At 33.1% G+C, this 13,201-nt stretch overlaps 1 protein-coding gene across 2 annotated transcripts in view; it reads right to left on the reverse strand.

Moving 5' to 3' along the window:
• The window catches only part of LOC100918961 (retinal dehydrogenase 1), a 47,873-nt gene that overhangs the window by 13,837 nt on the left and 20,835 nt on the right, over nucleotides 1-13,201 (reverse strand). For both annotated transcript variants that reach the window (XM_031939493.1, XM_003761633.4), the window contains 5 exons: nucleotides 7,501-7,641; nucleotides 5,727-5,856; nucleotides 3,378-3,439; nucleotides 2,143-2,271; nucleotides 575-688 (listed from right to left, as the gene is read on the reverse strand). In XM_031939493.1, the coding sequence (XP_031795353.1) occupies nucleotides 575-688; nucleotides 2,143-2,271; nucleotides 3,378-3,439; nucleotides 5,727-5,856; nucleotides 7,501-7,641 (576 nt within the window). The remainder of the gene's footprint in view (nucleotides 1-574; nucleotides 689-2,142; nucleotides 2,272-3,377; nucleotides 3,440-5,726; nucleotides 5,857-7,500; nucleotides 7,642-13,201) is intronic.

A 13,201-nucleotide genomic window follows, 5' to 3' on the forward strand; every position in this document is an offset into this window, starting at 1 on the left:
TTGATCTATATCTTCCCACTGGACACAGATGGCTCTGGAGGGGAAAGGGAGACAGGGACCTTGCACAGTCCTCCCTCACTGAAATCCAATTCACTTGCATGTCACAGCATCACCTCCCGATGTCATGGTTTTCTTTGAGAATGAAGGACAAACAACAAGGAAGAATAATCTGGTAGGAATTAGGAGGGGAAATAATGGTGCCTCCTTTCATCAGTCAATGAAGAAACATTTTTATTAAATACTGACTGTTAATTTTTGGGCTAGATACTATGCCGAAACGAGAGAGAGAACACTTTCCCTCAGGGGGCTTACATTCTCTCAGACCTACGGTGTCTTGCAAATACTAGATACTTAATGAATGCCTGTTGAATTAAATTGAAGACAGCCCTCTCTCTTTCTCTTTTCCTTCCTCCCTCCTTCCCTCTGTCTCCTTCCCTCCTCTCCCTTCTCTCTCCTTCCCTCCCTTCCCCAAGTCTCTATCTCAAACCATAAAATGTAACTTAAATGTAACTTGACCCCAAAAGGGCTACAAAAATTAGTCACTGGGAATGCCTTAATCTCTAACTTGACTTACCTCTGTGGACCCTGTGAAAGCCACTTTATCTATATCCATGTGAGAAGAAATGGCTGCTCCAGCTGTAGGTCCATAACCAGGTACAATATTCACTACTCCTGGTGGAAATCCAGCCTAAAGGAATGACAGTGACAAATTAATCTTAGAGAAGGGTCTAAACCCACTTCATTATCATCATCATTTATAAAAACACTAAGTTTTGCAAAGCACTTTACATATTATCTCATTAGATTCTTGTAACCACTCTGCAAGCTATTTCCTATTTTATAGAGAAGGAAAGAGAGGCTGAGAGAGATTAATTGCTCAGAATCACATAACTAATAAGTATTTGAGGCAGGACTGGAACTCAGGCCTTCTTGGCTCCATATCTAACACTGTTCTTTATGACACTTTGCTTCCTATCTTTAGTATTCACAAGAAGAAGAAAAAAATCACCTCAAAATATTTTTATCACTCTTTTCCTCTCGTCCCCACTATATATTTTATTCATTATATTTGAAGCTTGCATTAATTTAGAAGTAGCTTCCATCCTTAACTGTAGTAGCATTCAGATCCCATGGCATATTTAGATGATTATGGGTATTTATGTTGTCAGAGGAGATACATGTAAAAGTGCTTTGAAAACCATAAAGTGTTCCACATTTGGTATATGGGATCAGTATTATTATGCATAAGTCTAGTTTGGAGAGTTCATATTTTTAACCATTGGCTCATGTTCCTCAGCATATTATATTCCTGTTAAACTAAGTGAAATATCCATCTGTGACGTATCTATCAAATGGGTGAGAGAATAGAACTTATGGTAATGTACCAAGCCTATTAGGTACCTCAGCAATTGAATATACTTTTACTATGAACCATCAAACTCAGAAAAGGAAAAAAATGATTTTGTTAAGAGAAACAAGAGTCTTATAATCTAATATAAAAGATTGCTATAAATTGGCAATCCGTATCCTTTTGCTTTATTTTCATTCTCTTTTCTATTCTTGATGGGTGAAATATTTTCACAAAGAAATTTTAGATTGACCAAGGGATGATATGCTTTTCTGGGAAATAATGCTTCTTAAAATAAAGAGGGGAAAGAGATAAAATAATTATTTTCCCAACTGTGATTTCATTCATTCATTCATCCTGGCAGAAATTCTTCCCTCCTTCCTTCCTTCCTTCCTTATTTCCCTCCCTCTCTTCCTTTCCCTCCTTCTTCCTCCCTACTCTACCTTTCTTTGCTCCTCTCTCCTCTCTCCTCTCTCCTCTCTCCTCTCTCCTCTCTCCTCTCTCCTCTCTCCTCTCTCCTCTCTCCTCTCTCCTCTCTCCTCTTTTCCCTTGCCCTGGTTCTTTTTCTAATACTTCATCATGATGTGACATTTATTTTGATTATTTGAAATCAATGTTAATGACTTTAATATTTCCTCATATTTGGGCAGATCCCATTGGTTAATTTGAAAATAGATGACACATTTGTTTTATGTGGTACCAATCAAGAGCTCTGGATGATAGAAAAATTATTGTTAGTGAGAACAGTACTCCAGTAGACTGATAGAGAGCACACTATGACTGAGCAAACTTACCTCTTTAATTAATGATGCTACATGAAGAGCAGTGAGTGGAGTCTGCTCTGCGGGTTTGACAATCACAGTATTTCCACAGCAAAGGGCAGGTCCAATTTTCCACATAAACATAACCAAAGGGAAATTCCACTATAAAGCAATAGATGAACATAAGTTTTTCCTGATTAATGATGAATCAATTTCTGAAGAATTCAAACAATAAATTTAATTTTAGTCATCACTATGTATCTCACACATTGAACATTTTCCAAACATTAAATTTTAATAATTTTAATAGTATCAATTTGACTACCTTAGAGGTTGTAAATGAATATAAATTCAATGGAAAACTCATATTTTTAAAGAACTTTTAGAAAAACCAACTGCCATGCATGTGGTAGATCTGAAAGGGTAAGTTTTGTATTTTATACATATATATACTACAATGGATCTCTCATCTTATTGTCATGAGTACTCTGACGATCCATCCTGAAATCTACACTATATCTAAAGATTCTTCTCAGAATTTTCATAGCTCAGAGATGATGTTGTTGGATGTTAAATGTTACATGATGTTGATTAGAGTTTACCAATAAGCAACTGAAAAAGATGGTGGGAAATGGGGTCTGATATGATTAAAATAAAATGATGCCCTTTGCCATTTCTCTGAAGCAAATTACTTATTCTTTAACTCTATATCCTAGAGAGACCCAGTGGAAAGAGTATTATCATTGAAGTTAAGATGATTTTAGCTCAAGTCTGTTTCAAACATACAGGGTGTATGACATTGGACAACTCTAGGTACCCAAGACAGCTCTGTATGACTATACATTGTAGTAAAGGCGCTGACATCCACTGACAGAGTTTCTATACCAAAGAATTCCCTTTGCCAATTAAAGCATAGATCCAGTCCCTATTCCTATCTCATAGTAAATTGAGAAATCTTATGCAAACTAAAGCATACTAGATAGAAATATAATGAAGGTTACAAATTAAAAATAATAATCCCATCTTTGTAGTGCTAAGAGTTCAAATTCTTAAAAGATGATAAATAGGATTCAAAGATATGCAATTTTAAAAAACACTGTAGTGACCTAAAAGAGTTTAGCCACAAGGAAAATAAGGTACAAAATGGCTTATTGCATATGCCTTTTATAGCTTACATATTTAGCATATTCTAAACACTCTTTTGTGCAGTAGGGGGAAAGTAGTTTGCCCATTAATAATAATAAATCTTATATGTGGAGGCAACTTACAGGAATGATTTGACCACAAACACCAACAGGTTCATGTCTTGTATATGAGAAAAAATTTCCGTCTAAAACAGACAAAAAGAACACAAAACATAGTATATCAGGCAAATAGTATTCTGAAATAGCTGGGAGAAACAAGTCAATTATTTTCTATGTAGAAAAGGGAGATTTTATAATTCTCTGTGCTATTTGATGTCACTTGAAACATGAACCTGAGTCATGTTGTTTGAACATATTTGAATATAGATAGGTGTTGGATAGGATTCATTGAAGTAGGATAATCCACTCTCTCAAACATTCTGAAACATATTTGCAAAGATCTCAAGGAAAAAAAATGGAAAAACTATAGGGAATGGCATATATATGGAGAGGGTGAGGCAACAGGGATCATAAAAAAATGCCATTTTGGAGTTCAACATTCCTAAAATTTTTGTGCTAAATTCCCCTGGCTATTGGTACAATCTCCATGACAAGCCTGTTCTATATGATTTAAATAATAAATATATTAAGTCACTAACATTCCCCCATTTTTTTCTCTTCCCCTCTTCTTCAAAGATATCTGGTTTAAATCTAAATTTGATTTCATTCTACTTACTTAATATTCAATTTTGCCCTTCTGACTATTTTAAAAAATTTCCTGTTTGTATTTCCCACAAACCTACCAGTATACCTTGTATATAGTAGAAACTTAACATTTGTTGCATTTTAATGCTCATTCATTTCAATCCATTTGTATATTTCATTCCTTTTCCCACTATCAAAATAGAAAAATTGATCTCTCAAATAAGATCTCTGTCTGCATAGCACTATTTTTTCCTCTTGTCATTTTCATTCTGTGTTTCACTGCCTCTGATCTTCCCAATCCCTATCTCATATCTGTGGTTTACCTTGGTTGGGTTTCTTTATTAGGTTTTAGGTAGTTTCAGTTTTGCTAGGGTTATTTTAAATCCTTTGGGAAACTTAAAGATAATTTCCATCAAATCTTCAACTATCAGGCTCATTAAACTGGAGAAAGAAGTTAGTCCTATATGCTGGAAGTAGAGCATGTTTTGATAACAACTTTCCTAAAATTTACTCTTTAGAAGCAGATTTTAGACTAACAAGCAGCTGATCTCAACCTTTTTTGCTCAAGCTCTGGCTTGCCTTTAGTTTTAGCTCGTATGTCATTTCAGTTTCTTCTCTGCTGGTTTCTACCTGAGATTAATTCTGCTGACTGTTCTTATTTTCCAGATTTCTAATTTATCATTTTATGGCATTTCCTCCATGGCCCATTAAAATAAACAACATTTTCTCCACAAACCGACTCAAGGTCTTGGATTAATTTTATCTTTTTCTGAGTTTAACTTTTAGCAAGTTAAAGTACAAAATAAGTCTATGGTTGTGTCTAGGTGTTATCAGAGTAAGGAAAGAATGCCAGCTAACTGCTTGATAATCTAAACATAATGTATCATTGCAGATTTAAAACAAAAATGACCCCCAAAACTTAGGCATAATATTAAATATCAGTTAGAACAGCATGACCCATGCATGGTTTTATGTGGATATGTTAAAACTTACTATTTTCAATAATTAACATTCTTGTAGCATTTTTATATTTATTAAAATATTGCCAAACCTATTAATTACATTTTCAAAAGTATGTAGTAAAGTTTAACAAACCCTAGCAGTTTAAATCTGTCATTAATCAACCAATCACTCCATAAATAATTAATAAGCATCATTTTGTGCCAGGCGTTGTGCTAAGACTTTGGAATACACATAGAAAGAAAAAAGTAATTCTTACTTTTGATAAACTTACATTTTGTTGGGGGAGACAAGAAGTACATATAAAAAGATATACAGTATATATGTAAAGCTAATAAATAAAAATGTGTAATATAAAAATGTCATATAGTACAGAATGATAAACATATACAAAATAGTTAAACACAAAAGTAATTTGGAGGAGAGGGCACAAGAAATTGGGGAGATTAGGAAAGGCTCCCATATAGAAGTTTAAACTGAATTTTAAAAAAATAAAGGTACTCTGTGAGGCAGAGGTAGAAGGGAATGCATTATAGGAATAAAAGAGCCATTATAAAGGAATGAAGAGGGGTTTGGAGTGTCGCACGTGAACAACAGAGAAGACCAGCTTAGCTACAACATATAGTTTAGGAAGGGGATGCCCAATGCAATTGGAAAGATAGGTTGGGCCCAGGACTTTAAATGTCAATTATCTTTATCAGAGACTGAAGCAAAGGAAGAGAGACTAAGAAAAAAGGGGAACGACTGGGGGTTTATTTCAAACACAATTCTAGCACCAAGTGTTCATATACTATTTTTTTTTAAACAGTGCTTTGCACATTTACATACCAATTGGGATTGTACGACCATGAAGCTTATCAGCCCAGCTTGCATAGTAACGTAAAACATTCACAGAAGAACCTAAATCCATCATATAGGCAGTAGGAAAGATTTTGCCAGCATTCATCGATTCTATTGTCTATGGGGAAAAAAAAAAAAAAAAAACAAAAAACAAGTCCCAAACTGAGTTTCATACATTTATCTAGATGTTTAAAAAAAAAAAAAAAAAGTATTACACTAGAACTATTTTAGGCAACAATCTACAGTAATGAAGTAGAATAATAGTGTTAGACTTGGAGTTAAAAAGAACTCTTTTTCTATAATATCTACTAGGAAAGTGATCCTGGTCATGTCCCATAAGATTAACAGCCGTTTGGCAACATCCTAGCTCCCATTTCTAAAATAAGTTTCCTTCTGTAAAATAGTGGGAGTTAGCAGTTCAAAAACTGCTTCCCCTGAGGAAATTCCATACCTTTGTTGTCACTCTAGGAAAAAATATTTTAGGGGACTTATCTCCTGTTCTGAGAGACATGACACTGCTATAGTACTCATTAGATGATCTTTTACTCTTTATATATTAAAATAATATATAAATTAGAGCAGTACCAGACAGGGCTGTGGTTGGGGCAGAGATGGAACCACATTGTGAGGGCCCTGAATACCAGGTAAAGGAAAATTGGTGAGTAATAGGAAAATAGGAACCACTTAGAAATTTTAAATAGAAAATGGCATTTTCAATAAGGAAATCAATATCAATACCTATATCAATAAGGAAAAATATATATATATATAAAATATATATATATATATATATACATGGATGTGTGTATGAAACATTTCTTTCCCTCCCTTGTACCTAGTACCTCCTAGTAGATTGTAACCTTGTATTTTGTAGGAAGGGATGTCTTAATTATAATATTGTTTTATCTCTTTCCCTTCTAAGCACAGTACTTAGAGAGTGAATTAGAGAGTGAATAATTTGCTTTCTGAATATCATAATTTTTAAAATTTTTATGACTATTTTATGTGAAATGTGGGATATAGTTCCTTGTGGCAACTCATTCAGAAAGTTAATACTGTTAATATTTATAAGTACTTAATACTTTACAAGCTACTTTCATAAGTATTTCATAAGAAATCAGTATTTCAATTGCTCAATGTAAACCTGAGTTCAAATGTGGCTTTAGACATTAATTACCTCTGTGACCCTGGGCAAGTGATATAATCTCTATCTGCTTCAGTTTTCTAACTATGAAATGGGAATAACAATAATATCATATTTGGTTCGATTTTCCTGAGGTCTCTGGGAGCAGCCTTTGTTTCAGTTTAGTAATCGCCACAAGAACAGCCAGGAGTTAAAGTCCAAATCCTTTATTATCTCTTTCAAAGTCTTTTCTCCTTTCCTAGGGACTGGTTAGCTTTCTTAAAGACCTTCTGGAGTCTTGGTTTCAGTGGAGAAACTAAGGAGAACAGGCTTGCCACCTCAGTGCTGATGAAGAAGGAAATGAATCTCTCTCCTTGGCTCCCAGAGCTTAAGCTCCTGCCTCCAGTTCTCTTGTCTTCTCTGGCTCTGGCTGAGTTTGTCTGAGCTTATATGCTCTCTAATCGTAGGTGTGACTCTTGTACAGGAAATAGGAGAAATACATTCTCAAAAAGCATTCCTTATAATCCAGAAAGATTTTTTTTTACGACATGAAATCATCCTTGCAAACAAAACCAGTTCACAATCAAGAGAACAATTGAAGCTTCAACCAAACCCTTATTTCATCTGATGCATACTTACTGCCAAAAGCAGGCGATCTCTTTCAATTAAATCAGCCAGTTTGTTCAGGAGGCGTCCTCTCTCTGAAGCATCCATTGTCCGCCATGGAGAGCCAATCTGAAAAGCCTCTCTTGCTGCTTTCACTGCTCTATTCACATCCTCCTAAAAGGTCAAAAAAAGCTACATTTAGAAGAACATTTGAGGTATTTCCCCAACACAATTTGGCCATAGAACAATGTTACAAGTGAAATTCATATAATGGCTAAGTATGAAATACCACCCTGATAACATAATATTAGAGGAAATTTCATAGAAAAAAAAAGTGAACATCATGTCTATTTTAATTGATTTTTGTTTTCCAGATGTTGATTTATATAATTTCAAATCACTAGATCATAGATTTTGAGCTGGAAAGAAACTTAAAACAAATTTGTTCTTATATTTACGTGAAAATTTTGTCATTCTTCTAAGGTTAATATGTCAAATCTAGAATGACTTTAAAGATCATCTAGCTCAACTTATTTTACCAAGGAGGCACATTAAAAACCCTGAAAATTGAAGGGACTTGCCATTATCATCTAGTAGGACAGCTGAGATTTAAATCCCAATTGTTTTTATTTCAAATGCAGTGCTCATTCCATGGCAGATATTGTGTTCATCCCTTCCTCAAAATCTATTGCTACATATAATACATATAAACTTTCATATTTAATAATTCAGAAGAAACATGTGTTAGCACTATTTTTCCATAGAATTGCTTTTTAATATAGCATGGAATACCACAGTTTCTTAGAACACTGGAACGTATCACACTTTTCATTCCACACATTTTGGTATATTGTCTCATTTTTGTCCTTATCTTTAATAAAATTATTGATCCTTTTTATGATTTATTCTTTAATACACTCATTCTTTAGAAGTAAATCATTTATTTTCCAGGTGATTTTTAATTTGTGCTTTCACGGTCCCTTATTAAATGTAATTTTTATTTTATTATAGTCTGAAAAGATGTATTTAATATTGCCATTTTCTGCATTTGTTTTGATATTTTTATGCCTTAATACATAATTGGTTTTTGTGATATTGTTACGTACAGCTGAAAAAAAGAAATATTCTTTTCTAATCTTAGTCATTTCTCCAAAGATCTATTATATCTAACTTTTCCAAGTCTCCTTACTTTATTTTTAAACTTATTTTATGGTTAGGTTTATCTAATTTTGAGAGGGGAAAGTTGGAGATTCCTCTATTAGTATAATTTTATTACTTCCTCTTATACATTTAGTTTTTCCTTTGAGAATTTGTACTCAATGCCATTTGGTACACTTCATTGTCAATTTTAGTTTTTAATAAAATGTAGTTTCCTGATTATGACTTTTAATTATGACTACTTTTGTTTTTACTTTGTCTGAGATCATGATTCCTACCCCCTACATTTTTTCTACTTAAGCTGAAGCATGGTAGATTCTCCTCCAGCTTCTTAGTTTAACTCTGTAAGTGTCTTTCTATTTTAAATGTGTTTCTTACAAACAACATATTGTTGGATTATGGTTTCTAAATCACTCCATAATCTGCTTCTGTTTTCTGATGAGATCATCCCATTCACAGTTATTTTTTTCCTCCAACTTATTTTTCTGATTTATCCTTTTTCTCTCTTTTCATTCTGTCTTTCCTTAAAAGTCTGTTTTACTTCTCACCACTGCTCTTTGATTCACCCTCCCTTTTATTACTCGCTTTCTCTCTTATATTTCTGTTGGATAAGGTAAATTTTTATACTTAACTGCCAGTATATAAATATTCTTCCCTCTTTATACCAATTCCAATGAGAATGAAGTTCAAGCAATATTTACTACCTCTCCATTTCTCCTCCAGTATAAAAGCTCTTCCTTGCAAGCTTCTTCTATGTGAAGTAGTTTTTCTTATTCTTCTCTTCTGTTCCCTCTTTTCTCAGGGCATCTCTCTTTTTCACTGATCCACTTTTTTTTTTGGGGGGAATCATCCCAACATAACAAACTCACAATCATCAATAAAGTCTTATACCTCTTTTACTATTTAGCCAATTCTGTTTTTAAAGAAGTTGTTTTCCTCAGTGATACAGCATTGTACTTCTTTTACCATTTGGGGTTCTGCTTTTTAAACTGTTATTTTCTTTAATACTTTTTGTTCTATCTGCCAATTCTCATTTCATAATTTTCTTACATCATTTTCATTTCTTTTCCCCAATTTTTTTGTACCAAACTTATTTGATTTAAAAAATGCTCTCTCTCTTCCAAAAAAAATCTTTTTTTTGGCTAATGTCCAATATATATTTTTCTTTGAAGCTTTGCTTGTATCAATGTTCACATTGTTGTCATTCTTTAAGATTATATTTTTATTTTGCCTGTTACCATAGTAGGTTCTTATAGTTAGAGATTCTTCTTTTTTTTTTTTTTTTTTTTTTTTTTGGTTATTTTTCTAGCCTATTTCTTCTGTTTTTTCCCCCCAAGGTTATTTCTTGACTTTGAACTTTTTATCACTCACCAGGATGTGAGAAGACTGCCCTAAGTTTCAAACTTTTTTTTCCCCTCTTACAAATATTATTTCATTTTATTCTTATAATAATGCTGGCAGGAAGTTCCTTAAGGAGAACATTTTAATAAGGGGATAGGCATGTTCACCTGTGTCTTGCAAAGAAGCTGCAATGAGATCAACTTGTATGCTATCACTATTGTAATGCTCATTTGATAACATTTCTATCTTTATGGGTGGATTAAATTCTACTTCAAACTCAACATTTATTGAGCATTTTCTAATTGCAAGGCACTTAAGATACAAAGATTAAAAATTACAGTGTTCCTGTTCCCAAGGAATTAGCAGTCTTTTAATTGTAGGGGAGTGCATTGGGATAACAGATCTACCACAAATTACAAGAAATAAACCATAAAATGTTATCTATATATGCATAGAGAACATATAATTATATACATATATAATATTTCAAATATTTGCTAGGAAAAAGTGTGATATGCATTTTTATCAGAAAACATCTTAGTAATAATTTTAAATGTCTTTGAAGGAGTATTTCCTCATTTTTTCCTAATTATCAGCAAGTTTCTGTAATCGCAACTGTTCTGTATCTTAAATGATTAAAAAAATTCCTTAAAATTTCCTTTATTGGACAATATCCCTGTCCCAGGACAGTTTGAGGTAGTTCCCCTGAAAGATAGTCCTGTGTTGTCATCTAAGTGGGAAGAGTGACCTCTGAACCCATTGAATGGGACCAGGTAAAGATTTCTCCAAAAAGTCTATGATATGGATAGTGTCAGGCTCTAGGCCCAAATTGCAGGAAGTCACATGATCTCTGGGTCTAGAAGTCTGTAGGGCAGGAAAGGTCAGACCCTAGGCCTAAATCACATAATCCCTATTCCCAGAGGTCTGCAGGGCAGTAAGTGATATGACCCACAAGAAGTAAACAACATTGCTGACCATTGGTCATGGTTTTTCAGTCCATCCAATGAAAAGATTTGAGTTTTTTGCTTTTTAACCAAATTCACTATTTCTCAATGCAGGACCAGACACAATACTGGGAGATGGGAGACTCTGTCTGCTCAGTTGGTATCCTTGGGCCTCTCCTTGCAAGGAATAAATGCTTCCTCTGTATCTGAAGATGCCTCTGAGTAGTCAGTTTGGGTAAGGGTGTCTAGCACCCATCCCACACACCATGAAACTCTCTAACTCGGAAGAGACTTTGGGGAATCAGATGAGTTATAGCAGAAAGAAGGCGTAAACTTCTGCATGGCAAATGAGAACAACCAGCCTTAGACACATGAAGAATGCCTTTCGCTTTCCTTGATTCCCTCCCAATCCCTGTGTCCCCAAAATAGCTAAGAGCAAATTTTTTCACTGACACAATATTTTCCTTAAGATTGTATTTTGCTTCTAAATTTTTTTGTCTATTCTACTAAGAACTTTAATCTCTAATTTCCCCGACTTCTATTAACTGTTTTTAATTTGATAAATATATTATTTTTTATCTGTGATTATCTTTTATATAACTAGTGTTAGGTAGGATGAAGCTAATGTGGCCAAGAGTAAGATATGTTTTACTTTTTCCTTTAGAATGTCCTCCCAAAGTGGTTTTTGTTCTGAATTCCTAAAAGAGGATCAGACTTGTAGACTACAAATATTTGAAGTTTGTATATAGATAGAATTCTAGACCAATATCCTTCTTGGAAACAGGAAAGTGAAGAAAAAGGTACTTGGCCACAGACATTCTCTTACTCACACAAAACCAAAAATTATATAATTCCTTGGAACAGATCCCAGATCATGTATTTACATATCCATCTCACACATTGACCAATCTGTTTATGTTTAATGGCCATCTTATTTATGTAACATTTTTGTATGTTGTAATATAATATATAAATTTAATATGTATGTAATATATATTACATTTTCCCTTAATCTTATTTTTGTTGTTTGGATTATTCAAAGTAATTAAAAGATAAAGATAAACTTAAAAACAAAATCCAAATAGTCCAAAATCCAAGTTTTTTTGCTGAGGCAATTGGGGTTAAAGTGACTAGCCCAGGATCACAATTAAAAAAAAAATAAAGAGAAAGAAAGAAAACCAAAGAGAAGATTTTTTATTTGTTCTTGGAGGAGATAAAAAGCCAATGAATTTAATGAGTAGCTAGGAATTGGCAGTGAACTGAGAAATGATTCAGCACTATATAAAAGGCATTGGAGTAGGGTCACATCATCAGACCTTAAAAGCTTTAATGCTACATTAAATTTATAGAATGGTTTTTTTTTTCATATTTTCTGAGCACATTCACATGTGCTAGCTTATTTATTAAATAACTATTAGAAGTTAATGTGTTTTACCTGAGCTTTTAATATGGAGAAACACATATTGCTCTAGAGATTAAGTGATTTGCCCTAATTTAACTCAATATATTTTTCTTGCTACTTCAACAAAGTATTTTACTTCTTAATAATCTTGATTTGTAATCTTTTCTTTCATCAGCCATATTATATATGTGGTTTACAATTTTTGTTTCCCTTTAGAATCAATATGAGGCATCTGTGAAACTATAAAAATGCTAACACTGAAGAGATAAATATCATTACAATATATTATTAAAATGAATTCTTAAATCACATAAATTGAATGTAATGAAATGAATAAAACTGAATGGGTATTTACAAAAAAAAAAAAAAAACAGGTTATGAGCTACATTTACTTACTTCATTTATGCCTGACAAAGGCATTTATTTTTTAATAGGTACTTTTCTTTTTAGTGAGTATTCACTTTAAATCTTGGTGATTATGTGTTATTGTGTTATGCAAGTGAAGTCATACAGTTTATTATAACCTTCCTTCAGGATTATTCAATTTGACATAAAGGAAGCAATGAAATGGAAAGATAAAAGTTTCCACTCACATCTAAGCCTATGCTTTATAATTTCCAGTTGGTCTTCTCTATTCTGTCTCCAGCTACTTGAGAAAAACAAAACAAAATTTAAGTGGCAAATATATGGAGTTTTGTGAGCTCTACTCTACCCACTAATTAAATTCCTAAGACTTTTGGCACATTATCTAAAGAGTCACTTTCAGAATATCAAGTTTCCAATGACTGTGTCATTTACTAAATTGATATATTTCACTGGCAATGCAGAATGCCAATAACAGCAGTTATCATTGCACATTTGTCTGCAAAAATTGTTGGGACAGAAGGTA

Source organism: Sarcophilus harrisii, chromosome 1, assembly GCF_902635505.1.
Source record: "Sarcophilus harrisii chromosome 1, mSarHar1.11, whole genome shotgun sequence".
NCBI lineage: Eukaryota > Metazoa > Chordata > Mammalia > Dasyuromorphia > Dasyuridae > Sarcophilus > Sarcophilus harrisii.